Source organism: Sinocyclocheilus anshuiensis, unplaced genomic scaffold, assembly GCF_001515605.1.
Source record: "Sinocyclocheilus anshuiensis isolate Anshui unplaced genomic scaffold, SAMN03320099.WGS_v1.1 scaffold205, whole genome shotgun sequence".
Classification (NCBI taxonomy): Eukaryota; Metazoa; Chordata; class Actinopteri; order Cypriniformes; family Cyprinidae; genus Sinocyclocheilus; species Sinocyclocheilus anshuiensis.
The window spans coordinates 242728-260765 of NW_015536497.1; the positions used below are offsets into that span (position 1 = coordinate 242728).

The 18038-nt window shown below is 38.9% G+C and overlaps 1 protein-coding gene and 1 pseudogene across 1 annotated transcript; both read right to left on the bottom strand.

Annotated features, from left to right (window-relative positions):
- Positions 1-32: 32 nt before the first annotated feature.
- On the bottom strand, positions 33-11681 carry LOC107688334 (protocadherin alpha-10-like; annotated as a pseudogene).
- A 223-nt stretch (positions 11682-11904) lies between these two features.
- Positions 11905-14686, bottom strand: LOC107688341 (protocadherin alpha-3-like). The gene is made up of 2 exons (XM_016485984.1): positions 13002-14686; positions 11905-11920 (listed from the first exon to the last, which is right to left on the bottom strand). Exons 1-2 carry the CDS (start codon positions 14684-14686, stop codon positions 11905-11907), a joined length of 1701 nt encoding a protein of 566 aa, XP_016341470.1.
- Between the last annotated feature and the right edge of the window lie 3352 nt (positions 14687-18038).

Here is an 18038-nt window from a genome sequence, read left to right on the forward strand (position 1 = left end):
TAGGACTCAGATAAGATTAAATGTATTTACATCTAACCAAGATCACCTGAGTGGACGGAAAGCAAAGCGATGACGAAATGTTCATTGTCCATGGTGCTGAAAACTGTTATAGGATAACAACTCCTTAAGACTTCGATATTGTCTTTGTTATTGATAAAGCGCATTTTATTGTATTTTGTCAATCACCTTTTATTTATACTTGCCTTTTTTTTGTCACTGTATAATAGCAACGACGACAAAGGCAATGCAATTCAGTTCAGCGAAATTAATTAAGAGAAGCGACAGTAATAGCTTGACTCAAATCCAACGCAAATGCTGTGATAACTACTAAATAAATAAATAACTCTCCAAAATTTTCGAATTGAATGGTTTTTTTTTTCTTTTCTTTTTTTACACAACTAGGGTTACAAATTCTTCTTACCTTCTCGGTGGTCGGAAGAGTTTGAGTTTGTGTAAAAGTGTCTTCTCCATTAATGCTAAGAAGTGGGTGAGTTTTTAAGTCATTGTCACTCATTCGTCTCTTTGTCTTTATTTCTCCAGTGCTGCTTCCAATGCGGAAGAGATTCGTTCCTTTGGGTTCAGTTAGATGATAAGACAGAAGTGCGTTATATCCAGAGTCAGCATCAACAGCTCGGATCTTGGCTACAAAGTATCCCGCTTCAGCAGAGTAGGGAATGTTCTCACTATTAACTGATCCAGGTTCAGAATAAGACGGTAAAATAACTGGACTGTTGTCATTCTCATCCAGAATAAACATATTTACAGTGGCATTACTGCTCAGAGGAGGAACACCAGAATCTGTTGCCATAACTTGAAACTGCAATCTTTTCGTTTCTTCGTGATTGAATGATTGCAAACTGAATATTTCGCCACTTAAAGAGTTTACATTGATCAGTGTTGTTATAGGAACACTGGAGCTGGAACTGTCTAACAGTGAATATGAAAGTGCTGCGTTCTCACCAGTGTCTGAATCATCAGCTGACACTCTTGTCACCAGACCTCCAGCTTGACCATTCTCACGAAGAAAAGCGTTAATAACGGGAGCTGGGAAATGTGGAGCATTGTCATTAACATCAGAGATATGTACAGTTATAAGAGTGCTGCTGGAAAGAGGCGGAGTTCCTTCATCTGCAGCTGTAATTGTGATGTTATACAGAGAAACACTCTCTCTGTCCAGAGGTCCATCTACCACTAGAGAATAATGATTGTTATATGACGTCTCCAGTTTGAAAGGATACGAGCCTTTCAGTGCACAGTGTACAATGCCATTTTTACCTCCATCTTTATCAGACACTGTGACTAAAGCAACAGCAGTTTTTGACTTTGTGTCTTCTTTCACACTTTCCAAAAGTGGAGTCAAAGTTATCTCTGGTGCATTATCATTTTCATCCATAACTTCTATTAGCACTTTACATTGTGTGCTCTTTGGGGAATTGCCTCTGTCTCTTGCACGAACTCGCAATTCAATAGCAGCATTCTCCTCGAAGTCAATATGTCCTTTTACAACAATTTCTCCTGTCTCGGGGATAATGGTAAACAAGTTTTGCTTCTTTCCATGATCCACAAATGAGTACACAATTTCACTGTTTATGCCTTCATCCAAATCAGAAGCAAACACAGATAAAACTTTAGTACCAGCAGAAACATTTTCTTTTAGTTTAACTTTGTAAAGAGGTTGAATAAACACGGGGTTATTATCATTAATATCCATTACTTTTATAATAATATTTAACGCTCCCGATTTAGGTGGTTTTCCTCCATCTACACCGGTTAGCACCAACTTAACTGTCGCTTGTTTCTCTCGATCTAAAGCCTTATTCAGCACTAACTCAGCAGACACACTCTGGTCTTCACTCTGTGTCTCTAGACTGAAATGTTCATTCGGACTCAGTTTGTACTCTTTCAGCGAATTACTGCCAACATCAGAGTCCTCGGCCACAGGGAGAGGAAATCTCTCTCCTGGACTTGCATTTTCGGTAATATTCATAGTAAATTCTTTAACAAGGAAATGTGGCGCATTGTCGTTTATTTCCAAGATCTTAATCTCCACCCTGTAAAGATGATGAGGATTTTTAGCGAGGGCCTCTATATTCAAAGAGCATTTCTGATTCGACACGCATAACTCCTCACGGTCAATTCTGTCATTAACAAACAGCACGCCAGTTTTCAGATTTACGTCAAAATACTTCTTATTTGATCCAGTCACAATCTCAAGCATACGAGATTCCAGTTCGTGAACATTTATGTTCAGGTCTTTCGCTATATTCCCAACAACTGTCCCTTTATTTACCTCTTCCGGTACGGAATAGACGATTTGAGCAGACGCAGAATCCAGCAAAGAAAGGAAAAATATAAATCCACACTCGAAATATCCCATTAAGACCATGATGACCATTCACAACTGTCTTGGTGGCAGTAAAACAAAAAATATAAGCTCGAGAATCTATATTTCTTCTTTGCATTCAGGAAACACGAAACGAAACAGCATCATTACGTCTCAGCAGCAGATACACTCACTAACACCAAGATTCAGAGAGAGAGAGAGAGAGAGAGAGAGAGGCTGCAGAGAACAAACTATAAACATTTTACTGACGGTCTGCAGTGACACCATGTGCATTACCTATAGTATAACAGGAATTATCTATTTATAAATAATAAAAAAAAGGAATAATATAACAACGACATCAACAGCAGCAATACTCAAATACATTTAACGCTCAAAAACAACTTAAAAATGCGCAGTATAATGTTACATGATAGCAGCATGAATAATCTAATAAGACTGCAAACAATCAAACAGATGTTTGTTACAACAGAATCTACTCTGTAAAATGCAGTGGTCGATTAAACAGGTCATAATAGAAAGTTGTTTTAACAAAACTAATGACCCAGTAAGTGAGATGCACAGTGATATGATGGAAAAAAGGTCAAATCTGTCAATATAATAGAAGAAAACACGACTGGAACACTGTGTTGCCGAATCACTGAATGCCAGAATTTATTACTATTATTATTATTATTAATAAGATCTATTTTCGGTTTCGTTGTTGCATATAGTGCCTTTTAATTGCGCTTTGCCTGTCTCGTGCGTCTTAAAATCTTAATGTATATATCTCCTTGAGACATATTGTTACAAATAAAGGCTCCAAAAAGGGGTTTTCGTAGCGATGCAAAAAAAAAAAAAATCTGTTTCCCCAAAGAGCATTTATTTAGTTAACATTTGTCCCTCTCCTTAGTGTGAAAGAACATTTTGTGCAGTGGAAATGTCCCATGGATGTTAAAAGTTTATGAATGTTGAACCTTTTGTTAAAAAAACAAAACAAAAAATAGCGTAGGGTCTACTGATTTTCTAATATGTAAAACATAAAGCTCAAATACACCATGATTGTTTTAATGCTTTAAAATGTTAAAACATTTTAAAACATCCACCATAAAGGACCAGATTAACCATATACAGTATGCTCCTCAAACGCCATATCACTGACAAATAGAACAAAAAAAAAATAATTAATCAAAGCAACTTAAATTAACGTAAATTTAAAAAATGTGTAACAACCACGTTGTTAAAACCAAAGCAACCTTTATGACAACCAAACGAAATAATTTAGAAAAGCTGAGAACAATAATTCAGCAGTAAATTAATTACCCACCACTAATTCTAAAAGATCTGCTTACCTTCCCAGTGGTCGGAAGAGTTTGCATGCGCGTAAAAGTGTCTTCTCCATCAATGCTGATCAACTCCGCGTCTGCTGGAGGAAACGGCGAGGGGAAAACGACTACATCACTCTTTATTGTGTCTGAACTAAAACACACGTCGTACTGTTGTGTGGATTTAGAGAAGGACCAGCTTCCGTCTGGATGTGTGCTGATCACTGGAGCGCTGTACCTGCTGAAACTGCTGTCTGTCCTGTAGCATTTAACTGCTATCAAACCCACCAGACTCAGTAAAAAGATGACTGATACTGAGACAATAGCGATGAGCAGATACAGATTCAGATCTGAAAAACTCTCCTCTTTAACAGGAACTTCTCGAAATGATGTCTTTATGTCATCCAGACTCTCAACAACCACAACATCCATGGACATAGTCGCTGAGAGTGATGGCTCTCCATTATCAGACACTGTGATGAGAAGTGGGTGAGTTTTTAAGTCATTGTCACTCATTCGTCTCTTTGTCTTTATTTCTCCAGTGCTGCTTCCAATGAGGAAGAGATTTGTTCCTTTGGGTTCAGTTAGATAATAAGATAGAAGTGCGTTATATCCAGAGTCAGCATCAACAGCTCTGATCTTGGCTACAAAGTATCCCGCTTCAGCAGAGTAGAGAATGTTCTCACTATTAACTGATCCAGGTTCAGAATAAGACGGTAAAATAACTGGACTGTTGTCATTCTCATCAGTTATAAAAACATTTACTATTAAGTTACTGTTTAGTGATGGGACACCTGAATCTGTGTTGTCATTCTCATCCAGAATAAACATATTTACAGTGGCATTACTGCAAAGAGGAGGAACACCAGAATCTGTTGCCATGACTTGAAACTGGAATCTTTTTGTTTCTTCATAATTAAATGATTGCAAACTGATTATTTCTCCACTCAAAGAGTTTATATTTATCAGTGTTGTTATAGGAACACTGGAGCTGGAACTGTCTAACAGTGAATATGAAAGTTCTGCGTTTTCACCAGTGTCTGAATCATCAGCTGACACTCTTGTCACCAGACCTCCAGCTTGACCATTCTCACGAAGAAAAGCGTTAATAACGGGAGCTGGGAAATGTGGAGCATTGTCATTAACATCAGAGATATGTACAGTTATAAGAGTGCTGCTGGAAAGAGGCGGAGTTCCTTCATCTGCAGCTGTAATTGTGATGTTATACAGAGAAACACTCTCTCTGTCCAAAGGTCCATCTACCACTAGAGAATAATGATTGTTATATGACGTCTCCAGTTTGAAAGGATACGAGCCTTTCAGTGCACAGTGTACAATGCCATTTTTACCTCCATCTTTATCAGACACTGTGACTAAAGCAACTGCAGTTCCCGGTTTTGCATCTTCTTTCACACTTTCCAGCAGAGGAGTCGTAACTATTTCTGGTACGTTGTCATTCTCATCCACAACTTCTATTAAAACTTTACAGTGTGTACTTTTAGGAGGAACGCCTTTATCTCTCGCCTGGACGCGCAGTTCAATTGCAGGGTGTTCCTCGTAATCAATTTGACCTTGAACAACAATTTCTCCTGAGCTAGAATTTATTGTAAATCTGTTCAGTTCGTCGGTATTTCCATGTCCAAGAAATGAATACTGAATTTCACTACTGATGCCGTCATCCAAATCACTGGCAGAAACAGAAATAATTTTGGTTCCAATTGGTGTGTTTTCCTTCACTTTAACTTTATATAAAGGTTTGGTGAAAATAGGTTTATTATCATTTACATCCATGACGTCAACAACAATATTCAGTGTTCCAGATTTAGGAGGTTTTCCTCCGTCAATAGCGGTGAGTATTAAATGAATAATGGCTTGTTTCTCTCTGTCTAAAGCTTTCTGTAGCACTAATTCAGCAGATATACTCTGTTGCCCGCTATTAACATCTAAAGAAAAATACTCATTTGAACTGAGTTTGTAGTCTTTTAGAGAATTACTGCCAACATCTGGATCTTTTGCAATGGGAAGAGGGAATCTCTCCCCCTCATTTGCATTCTCTGTAACATGGACAACATACTTGCTGTCCGGAAAAAAAGGAGCATTGTCGTTCACATCCATAATTATAATTTCAAGTCTGTAAAGTGTGTGAGGATTCTGAGCAAGAGCCTCTAAATTCAACGCACATTTCTGATTACTGCCACACAACTCCTCACGATCAATCCGGTCTTTGACAAACAGCGAGCCCGTTTTTACGTTTACATCAAAATATTTTGCATTTGATCCAGGCATAATCTGAAACATACTTGATTCTAGTTCCTGGGCACTGATCTTCAGGTCTTTTGCTATATTCCCGATCACAGTTCCTTTATTTACCTCCTCGGAGACGGGATAGACAATCTGGCCAAGCGAAGATTTCCATAAAGACAGAAATAAAACGATCCAGAAGCCATGGGATTCTGTAATATCCATGATTGTGCAGCAAAATGTCCTGTGATTGATTAGAGTAAAAAACGATTAAAACAACTAAACAGACCTCTCTCCATACAAACCGACATCACGACGCAGAAAGGACTATAAGCCTTGGGGTTATTTACACCCTTCAACGCATTTCCTCTTGTTCTGATGCTGTAAAGGAGGAGCTCAGAGAACTCTCAAAGTCATGGTCTGCAGTGCCACCACGTGTTGAAAAGGTGAAGACACCAACAGATGTTACTTCAAAAAAAATTATATAAAAAAAACAGTGAACCAAACGTTTTTCCGTCTTCGTGAACTCAAATCTAAGTCCTCGTATATGCGCAATTACGGAAAAAAAAATCACAAATATGAATAGTGATAACTTAAGGAATATACGACGTCACTGCCGCTGTCCGTGGTACTGAAGTGATTTTGCTTTTTAAATACAAAATAGGATATATATATATATATATATAGACAGCTCGGATCTTGGCTACAAAGTATCCCGCTTCAGCAGAGTAGGGAATGTTCTCACTATTAACTGATCCAGGTTCAGAATAAGGTGGTAAAATAACCGAACTGTTGTCATTCTCATCCAGAATAAACACATTTACAGTGGCATTACTGCTAAGAGGAGAAACACCGGAGTCTGTTGCCATAACTTGAAACTGAAATCGTCTCGTTTCTTCATGATCAATTGACTGTAAGCTGGATATTTCTCCACTCAAAGAGTTGATATTTATCAGTGTTATTATAGGAACACTGGAGCTGGAACTGTCTAACAGTGAATATGAAAGTGCTGCGTTCTCACCAGTGTCTGAATCATCAGCTGACACTCTTGTCACCAGACCTCCAGCTTGACCATTCTCACGAAGAAAAGCGTTAATAACGGGAGCTGGGAAATGTGGAGCATTGTCATTAACATCAGAGATATGTACAGTTATAAGAGTGCTGCTGGAAAGAGGCGGAGTTCCTTCATCTGCAGCTGTAATTGTGATGTTATACAGAGAAACACTCTCTCTGTCCAGAGGTCCATCTACCACTAGAGAATAATGATTGTTATATGACGTCTCCAGTTTGAAAGGATACGAGCCTTTCAGTGCACAGTGTACAATGCCATTTTTACCTCCATCTTTATCGGACACTGCGACTAAGGCAACTGCAGTTCCTGACTTTGTGTCTTCCTTCATAATTTCCAACAGAGGAGACATAACTATTTCTGGCGCGTTGTCATTCTCATCCACAACTTCTATTAAAACGTTACAGTGTGTACTTTTAGGAGGAACGCCTTTATCTCTCGCCTGAACGCGCAGTTCAATTGCAGAGTGTTCCTCGTAATCAATTTGACCTTGAACAACAATTTCTCCTGAGTTAGAATTTATTGCAAACCGGTTCAGTTCATCGGTATTTCCATGTCCAAGAAATGAATACTGAATTATACTATTGATGCCCTCGTCCAAATCACTGGCAGCAACAGTAGTTACTTTGGTTCCAACTGGTGTGTTTTCCTTCACTTTAACTTTATATAAAGGTTTGGTGAAAATAGGTTTATTATCATTTACATCCATGACGTCAACAACAATATTCAATGTTCCAGATTTAGGAGGTTTTCCTCCGTCAATAGCGTTGAGTATTAAATGAATAACAGCTTGTTTCTCTCTGTCTAAAGCTTGCTGTAGTACTAACTCAGCTAACATACTCTGTTGCCCGCTATGAATATCTAAAGAAAAATACTAATTTGAACTGAGTTTGTAGTCTTTCAGAGAATTACTGCCAACATCTGGATCTTTTGCAATGGGAAGAGGGAATCTCTCCCCCTCATTTGCAATCTCTGTAACATTGACAACATACTTGCTGTCTGGGAAAAAAGGAGCATTGTCGTTCACATCCACAATTATAATTTCTAGACGGTAAAGTGTGTGAGGATTCTGAGCAAGAGCCTCTAAATTCAACGCACATTTCTGATTACTGCCACACAACTCCTCACGATCAATCCGGTCTTTGACAAACAGCGAGCCCGTTTTGATGTTTACATCAAAATACTTTGCATTTGATCCAGGCATAATCTGAAACATATGTGATTCTAGTTCCTGAGCACTGATCTTCAGGTCTTTTGCTATATTCCCCGATAACAGATGCTTTATTTACCTCCTCGGAGACAGAATAGACAATCTGGCCAAGCGAAGATTTCCATAAAGACAGAAATAAAACGACCCAGAAGCCATGGGATTCTGTAATATCCATGATTGTACAGCAAAATGTCTTGCAATTTATTTAGTGTAAAAAAGACTAAAACAGGTCAACAGATTGTTATTGATACAATCCGACATCACGACGCAGAAAGGACTATAAGTCTTGGCTATTTACGCCCTTCAACGCATTGCCTCTTGTTCTGATGCTGTAAAGGAGGAGCTCAGAGAACTCTCAAAGTCATGGTCTGCAATGCCACCACGTGTCGCAAAAGTGAAGAGACAATTATGTTACTTCAGAATTTTTCTATGAAACACAGAGTGAAACAAATTTATCACCGTCTTCATAATGCCGAATCTAAGCCTTCATATCGAAGCATTCATTACGAAACAGAATAAAAATGCAAATAAGAACATTAAGAAAGAATATAGACGTCACTGTCGCTGCCCTTGGTACTGGAGTGATTTTGCTTTTTAAATATAAATTAGGATATAGTTAAGCCATAAAACAAAGTCAAGAAACAAACAGCATCATGGTTTCAAAAGGTAGTTGTTGCAACATACACAAAAAAATCTCTAAGTAGGCTAAAACAATCGGTTTATTGAAATACGTTGTCTTGCAGTGTACAAAAGCAGCGTCTAGAAACGCAGTACAAGCAAACCAAACTGTGTTGATGAACTCCCAAAGCTGTAGAGTGATAGGAATACAAATACGCCAGAGTCACGAGATGCTTACAAAACTAAAATATATCATCTTAACAACAAGCAAAAAGTTAAAAATTCGTGGAAATATTACTTTTCCCACGTTGCCACATCATCCAGAATTTTACTTGTGTTTAACTTGAGTTTGGGTGCGCCTGAACTTTTAATTTTAAATACTTATAATATTGTGTAATACATTTATTTTCTTCTCTTTATTTTATAAAAATATAAACAGAATAAAAGAAAACTCAACATAAACGTCGCTAAAAAAAATACTTTTTGCAATTCAAGTGCAGTAGAAGTGAACTAAAATGCATTGTCTTACCTTCCCAGTGGTAGGAAGAGTTTGTTTGCTCGTAAAAGTGTCTTCTCCATTAATGCTGATCAACTCCGCGTCTGCTGGAGGAAACGGCGAGGGAAAAACGACTACATCACTCTTAATTGTGTCTGAACTGAAACACACATCGTACTGTTGTGTGGATTTAGAGAAGGACCAGCTGCCGTCTGGATGTGTGCTGATCACTGGAGCGCTGTACCTGCTGAAACTACCGTCTGTCCTGTAGCATTTAACTGCTATCAAAACCACGAGACTCAGTAAAAAGATGACTGATACTGAGACAATAGCGATGAGCAGATACAGATTCAGATCTGAAAAACTCTCCTCTTTAACAGGAACTTCTCTGAATGGTGTCTTAATGTCATCCAGACTCTCAACAACCACAACATCCATGGACATAGTCGCTGAGAGTGATGGTTCTCCATTATCAGACACTGTGATAAGAAGTGGGTGAGTTTTTAAGTCATTGTCACTCATTCGCCTCGTAGTCCTTATTTCTCCAGTGCTGCTTCCAGTGAGGAAGAGATTTGTTCCTTTGGGTTCAGTTAGATGATAAGACAGAAGTGCGTTATATTCAGAGTCAGCATCAACAGCTCGGATCTTGGCTACAAAGTATCCCGCTTCAGCAGAGTAGGGAATGTTCTCACTATTAACTGATCCAGGTTCAGAATAAGACGGTAAAATAACTGGACTGTTGTCATTATCCAGAATAAACACATTTACAGTGGCATTACTGCTAAGAGGAGGAACACCAGAGTCTGTTGCCATAACTTGAAACTGAAATCGTCTCGTTTCTTCATGATCAATTGAATGTAAGCTGAATATTTCACCACTCAAAGAGTTTATATTTATCAGTATTATTATAGGAACACTGGAGCTGGAACTGTCTAACAGTGAATATGAAAGTGCTGCGTTCTCACCAGTGTCTGAATCATCAGCTGACACTCTTGTCACCAGACCTCCAGCTTGACCATTCTCACGAAGAAAAGCGTTAATAACGGGAGCTGGGAAATGTGGAGCATTGTCATTAACATCAGAGATATGTACAGTTATAAGAGTGCTGCTGGAAAGAGGCGGAGTTCCTTCATCTGCAGCTGTAATTGTGATGTTATACAGAGAAACACTCTCTCTGTCCAGAGGTCCATCTACCACTAGAGAATAATGATTGTTATATGACGTCTCCAGTTTGAAAGGATACGAGCCTTTCAGTGCACAGTGTACAATGCCATTTTTACCTCCATCTTTATCGGACACTGCGACTAAGGCAACTGCAGTTCCTGACTTTGTGTCTTCCTTCATAATTTCCAACAGAGGAGACATAACTATTTCTGGCGCGTTGTCATTCTCATCCACAACTTCTATTAAAACGTTACAGTGTGTACTTTTAGGAGGAACGCCTTTATCTCTCGCCTGAACGCGCAGTTCAATTGCAGGGTGTTCCTCGTAATCAATTTGACCTTGAACAACAATTTCTCCCGAGTTAGAATTTATGATAAACAAGTTCATTTCATCGGTATGTCCATGAAATGAATACTGTATTTCACTATTGATGCCCTCATCTAAATCACTGGCAGAAACCGGCATTATTTTGGTTCCAGTTGATGCGTTTTCCTTCACTTTAACTTTGTATAAAGGTTTGGTGAAAATAGGTTTATTATCATTTACATCCATGACGTCAACAACAATATTCGATGTTCCAGATTTAGGAGGTTTTCCTCCGTCAATAGCGGTGAGTATTAAATTAATAATGGCTTGTTTCTCTCTGTCTAAAGCATTCTGTAGCACTAATTCAGCAGATATACTCTTTTGCCCGCTATGAACATCTAACGAAAAATACTCATTTGAAATGAGTTTGTAGTCCTTTAGAGAATTACTGCCGAGTCTTTAGCATTTGGCAAAGGTAATCTGTCCCCAATATTTGCATCCTCTGTTACATTCACAATATGATTGCTGTCCGGAAAAAAAGGAGCATTGTCGTTCACATCCACAATTATAATTTCAAGACGGTAAAGTCTGTGAGGATTCTGAGCAAGAGCCTCTAAATTCAACGCACATTTCTGATTACTGCCACACAACTCCTCACGATCAATCCGGTCTTTGACAAACAGCGAGCCCGTTTTTACGTTTACATCAAAATACTTTGCATTTGATCCAGGCAGAATCTGAAACATATGTGATTCTAGTTCCTGAGCACTGATCTTCAGGTCTTTTGCTATATTCCCGATCACAGTTCCTTTATTTACCTCCTCGGAGACGGAATAGACAATCTGGCCAAGCGAAGATTCCCATAAAGACAGAAATAAAACGATCCAGAAGCCATAAAATTCTGTAACATACATGATCTTGGAATATATTGTTCTGTGGTTTATTTGGTGTGAAAACAATTAAAACAACTCAAAAGACCTCTCTCAATACAATCCGACATCACGACGCAGAGGCAACTATAAGCCTTAATTATTTACACCCTTCGACGCATTTCCTCTTGTTCTGATGCTGTAAAGGAGGAGCTCAGAAAACTCTCAAAGTCATGGTCTGCAGTGCCACCACGTGTCGCAAAAATGAAGAGACAATGAGATGTTAATTCATCATTTTCCTATAAAACAAAGAGTGAACACAATTCATCACCCTCGTCATAACGTCAAATCCAAGACTTCATATCTACGCAATAAAAACAAAGCAAAACAAAACAAAACAAAAAAAGCAAACACGAATAGTGAGAAGGAATATACGGCGCCACTGCCGCTGTCCGGGTTACTGAAGTGATTTTGCTTACAATAAAATTATTACAATACAAAATAGGATATAGTTAAGCCATAAAACAAACATCAGTATTGTATCACAATGTAATTGTTCCAACATATAAAAATCTATAAGTAGGCTAAATTCCAAAGCTGTACAGTGATACGAATACAAATATGCCAGAGTTGCGACATGCTGAAATAACTGGCAAAATTAAAATGTATCATCTGAACGAGTGAAACATTTAAGTATTATTTCCACATTGTCAACAGCATCCAGTATTTTACTTGTTAACTTGAGTTTGGTGTGTGAACTTTTATTTTTAAATACTTCATATATTATGAGGTAAAAAAAAAAAAATCTGTTTATTTTATAAACATCTAAAAGATTTTAAAAAACTATTAAAAGAGATTAGAATATTAGAAAGCTCAGCATAAACGTTGCTAATAAGTTTACTTTTGTAAGTCAAGTGTAGTAGAAGTGAACTAAAATTCAATGTCTTACCTTCCCAGTGGTCGGAAGAGTTTGTGTGCGCGTAAAAGTGTATTCTCCATTAATGCTGATCAACTCCGCGTCTGCAGGTGGAAATGACGAGGGGAAAACGACTACGTCACTCTTTATTGTGTCTGAACTGAAACACACGTCGTACTGTTGTGTGGATTTAGAGAAGGACCAGCTTCCGTCTGGATGTGTGCTGATCACTGGAGCGCTGTACCTGCTGAAACTGCTGTCTGTCCTGTAGCATTTAACTGCTATCAAAACCACCAGACTCAGTAAAAAGATGACTGATACTGAGACAATAGCGATGAGCAGATACAGATTCAGATCTGAAAAACTCTCTTCTTTAACAGGAACTTCTCTGAGTCAAGTCAAGTCAAGTCACCTTTATTTATATAGCGCTTTTAACAATACAGATTGTGTCAAAGCAACTGAACAGCATTGGTAAAATAACTGGACTGTTGTCATTCTCATCAGTTATAAAAACATTTACTATTAAGTTACTGTTTAGTGATGGGACACCTGAATCTGTGGCCTGAACTTCAAAATGAAACGATTTAAGATTTTCATAGTTAAATGATTGTTTACTGTACAAGTCTCCACTCTCACTATTTATGTCAATCATAGACACCAATGGAATGACAGTTTTGTCTCTGCTAATTATAGTATACGAAATATGAGCATTGTGGTTGATATCTGGATCCTGAGCAGTCACTGTCGCTATAATGACACCTGCTGGACTGTTTTCCTTTAAATATACGTTCATCACAGCTTCTGGAAAGTGTGGAGCGTTGTCATTCACGTCAGATATATGAACTGTGATAACACTGGTACTAGAGAGTGAAGGGGTCCCTTCATCTGAAGCTATTATTGTGATATTATAATTCGCAATTTCTTCTCTGTCCAGTGCTCCATCTACAACTAAAGAGTAGTAGTTTTTATACGAGGACTCGATCTTAAACGGCACCTGACCTACAATGTTGCAGTGCACTACTCCATTTTTACCTCCGTCTTTATCAGAGATTGTAATTAGAGCCACAGCTGTTCCGACTTTTGAATCCTCTTTAATAGTACTAGCCAAAGAAGTCACCATCAGCTCGGGTGGGTTGTCATTCACATCAACAACTTCAACTAAAACTTTACATTGGGAACTCTTAGGAGGGTGGCCTTTATCTTTGGCTTCCACCCTCATTTCAACAGCAGCATTTTTTTCATAATCAATATTACCTTTAACTGTTATAAGTCCGCTGTCGGGGTTAATTGAAAATAAATCTGATGCTTTGCTAGTACCTTGCTTAACAATAGAAAATGTTATATCACTATTTATTCCCTCATCTAAATCAGAAGCGGAAAGGGAGATGATTTGGGATCCCAGAGCAATATTTTCGTTCACTTTCACTTTGTAAAGAGATTTGCTAAAAACTGGAGAGTTGTCGTTAACATCCAAAACATTGATGATTATCTCTAATGTTCCAGACAATGCAGGTTTCCCTCCATCAACAGCAGTCAGTGTTAGATGGATGGCAGGCTGTTTTTCTCGATCTAAAGCTTTAATCAGAACCAGTTCGATAGTGACACTTTGTTCGACGTTCTGCACATCCAGAGAAAAGTGCTCGTTGGGACTAAGCTTGTAGGTTGTAACCGCATTGTTGCCTGAATCTGGATCTTCAGCCAAAGGAAGAGAAAATGTCTCTCCAGGAGAGGAGACTTCTGTTATATTCAGTATCTGACTGCTAATCGGAAATGATGGCGCGTTATCGTTTATGTCAATTATATTTATTTCTATTCTATACAGGCTCAATGGATTATGGGCCATTGCTTCTAAATGCATTGTGCATTTCTGCTCAGTCGAACAGAGCGATTCTCGATCAATTCGATTATTCACAAACAGAATCCCAGTCTTTAAATTCACCCCAAAATACCTTTTGTTGGTTACATATACAATCTGAAACATATGAGGCTCCAGTTCCTGCACACTGATGTGAAGATCTTTTGCTATGTTTCCGACAACGGTTCCCACATTCACTTCCTCCGAGACGGAATATGCAATCTGACCGGAAGATAAAGTCCAACAATAAAACAGCAGAATCGCAGTCCATATAGATCCAACATATTGATTCATCTCTGCTTAAAACCAACAATTCAAAATCTAAACTAAACAAATAAGCACTGAACCAAAACAAACAAAACCAGCTCGAACATGGTTGACTACACGACCGGTTGACTACACGGCCGCAGAAGACACCGCTGATTTGAGAAGGTTGAGATTGGTGCTTTGGAAGGAGGAGACATACAAATAAGCAAGTAATTATGGTCTTGCCAAATTTTCACGGTTAACAGCGGCTCCAGGTGGTTTCTAATGGAATAGCAGTACACTATTAATGTTGCTCCAGGAACACCTACCTTCAAGTATAAAAGGAGATTTTTTAAAACGCACTTCCACGACATAATAGAAGAAGGGCTTGTGTGATGAGATTATCTTAAAAGTCAGGTGAACTGTCTACTATAAGTTTTCACAATGAATATCCATAACACAATCGCGATAAAATAAATGAACAAATAAATAAATAAATCAGCAGTAAACCTTAACTGTCATGTTTAAATCGTTAACAAAACGAACTGGGATGATAAAAATGCCAGTTGTATAAGAAAAAAATATAAGCCTTCACAATGACCACAACTGTCGCTGTCCAGTGAGAGGTTCTGAAATTCAAACAGGAACTCTGCTTTAGGAAATCGTATAAAAAAGAACGAAAATACGAAAAAAGAAGAAAAAGAAGATAACTTTTTATGATAACTTTTATGAACTAATTTTAACAGCAAAGCTCTGTCCCGCTATTTGTATGAAATGTGGGTTGCAAACTAAATAGAAAATGAAAAGAATATAAAACAACTCATATCAAATTTAGTCTGGCCTCGAGGTTAACAATCATCATTTTCAGAAGGGGAATATTTAATATTTTCATGTAAGTTCAAGGCTTTTGTTTGTACACTACTAGTGGAAAGTGTGAAGAATAATAAAACAACAAAACAACCCTCCATCATTGGTGGCAACTTGTTAGCACATCATGAAATTCCATTTCAGCAGTCTGACTCAAAATGATCAGAATACCAGAAACTATTAAACAAGTAGTTAAAATATCTTCAAACATAATAAAAACACCACGATTATGTTTTTTTTTTTTTTTACCACAAATAAATAATGGGATATTACTATATCCCCCATAGAAGGAAGAGTATAGTTGCGCGTTAAAATAGCTTTTTTTTTACACATAATGAAAATTAAATGTAATGACTGCTAAACAATTTCTTAAAGCTTGAAAATGTGTTTAATACACGTAATAATAATACACGAGGAGAAATCACCAGTGTCTTACCTTCTCTGAGGTTGGAAGAGTTTGTGTGCGCGTAAAAGTATCCCCACTATTAATGCTGATCAACTCCGCGTCTGCTGGAGGAAACGGCGAGGGGCAAACGACTACATCACTCTTTATTGTGTCTGAACTGAAACACACGTCGTACTGTTGTGTGGATTTAGAAAAGGACCAGCTTCCGTCTGGATGTGTGCTGATCACTGGAGCGCTGTACCTGCTGAAACTGCCGTCTGTCCTGTAGCATTTAGCTGTTATCAAACCCACGAGACTCAGTAAAAAGATGACTGAGACTGAGACAATAGCGATGAGCAGATACAGATTCAGATCTGAAAAACTCTCCAATGCGAAAGAGATTCGTTCCTTTGGGTTCAGTTAGATGATAAGACAGAAGTGCGTTATATCCAGAGTCAGCATCAACAGCTCTGATCTTGGCTACAAAGTATCCCGCTTCAGCAGAGTAGGGAATGTACTCACTATTAACTGATCCAGGTTCAGAATAAGGCGGTAAAATAACCGGGCTGTTGTCATTCTCATCCAGAATAAACACATTTACAGTCGCGTTACTGCTCAGAGGAGGAACACCAGAGTCTGTTGCCATAACTTGAAACTGAAATCTCTTTGTTTCTTCGTGATTAAATGATTGCAAACTGAATATTTCTCCACTTAAAGAGTTTATATTTATCAGTGTTGTTATAGGAACACTGGAGCTGGAACTGTCTAACAGTGAATATGAAAGTTCTGCGTTTTCACCAGTGTCTGAATCATCAGCGGACACTTTTGTCACAAGACCTCCAGCTTGACCATTCTCCCTTAGAAAAGCATTAATAACGGGTGCTGGATGTCTTTATTTCTCCAGTGCTGCTTCCAATGCGAAAGAGATTCGTTCCTTTGGGTTCAGTTAGATGATAAGACAGAAGTGCGTTATATCCAGAGTCAGCATCAACAGCTCTGATCTTGGCTACAAACTATCCCGCTTCAGTAGAGTGGGGAATGTTCTCACTATTAACCAGGGCCGGACTGGGACGCAATTTCAGGCCGGGAAATCTCACACTCATCCAGGCCACACAGAAAAACAGGGGCCAAAATTGTACCTTTTGGGGTACAACAACTTGACACCGTAGCAGTACAATAAGGTAATTTCAGCATCATTACTCCAGTCTTCAGTGTCACATGATCCTTCAGTAATCATAATAATATTCTGATTTGCTGTTCAAGAAACATATTTGCTGTTATTATTATTATCAATATTTAAAACAGTTGAGTACATCAGGATTCTTTGATGAATAGAAAGATCCAAAGATCAGCATTTATCTGAAACAAAAAGCTTTTGTAACATTACCCATGGACTATACCAAAAGCTTGGAGTCCGTTTAATTCTTTTTTTTTTTTATCTGAAATAGATTTCTATTTCAGATAAATGCTGTTCCTCTTCAGGAACTCGAGCTGCGTCGAAAACGCTAGGGGAACGCCTTCTGCGACCCACGCTCTGAATCACATGTGAAATCAGTCCAATAGCTGAACGGGACGTCACGGCGGATGACGTCATGACCAGGAAGCTATAAAAGCACGTGCGGCGGAGCCAACGTCAGCTTTCTGTCATTCAGCGAAGCAATCTGTGTGTGTCAGTCATATTTATTGTTGTCTGTCAATTGTGAAAGTCTATAAGCTCCAGCTATGTCTAAGCTCATGCAAGGACAAAGCATTTCAAGGGCGAGAGCAAGCCACGTTGTAGGTTGTGTGTTCCTCCCTGCCCAAAGATAACGTTATATCACGAGTGGGGATACACACAGCCTGTGCGTGGTTTGCTTGGGAGCGAAGCACGCAGAGTCGGCTCTCGAGGGGGCCTCATTGCGAGCGTCTCCCACTGCGTACGCTTCGCTCCCGGAGGGCTCTCTTTGAGGAGGGAGCCTTCGCCAGCATTCCTCGCGGTGCTGGCCCCGCTTCCGTCGAGTCGGAGCGGCGGCTGCATTCGTGGGGTTCGCAGTTGGATCTGGCGGAGGGAATGGAGACGGGCGAGTCCCTATCTCCTTCCTCACACACCAGATCCAGTGCCCGATCTCTGGGTTCGGAAGCCCGTTCTGCGGCTACTTCCTCCCGGGG

Bases quoted from the DNA above. Each gene is read 5' to 3' on its own strand.
- LOC107688341 (XM_016485984.1), bottom strand. From the start codon at position 14,686: ATGAATCAATATGTTGGATCTATATGGACTGCGATTCTGCTGTTTTAT.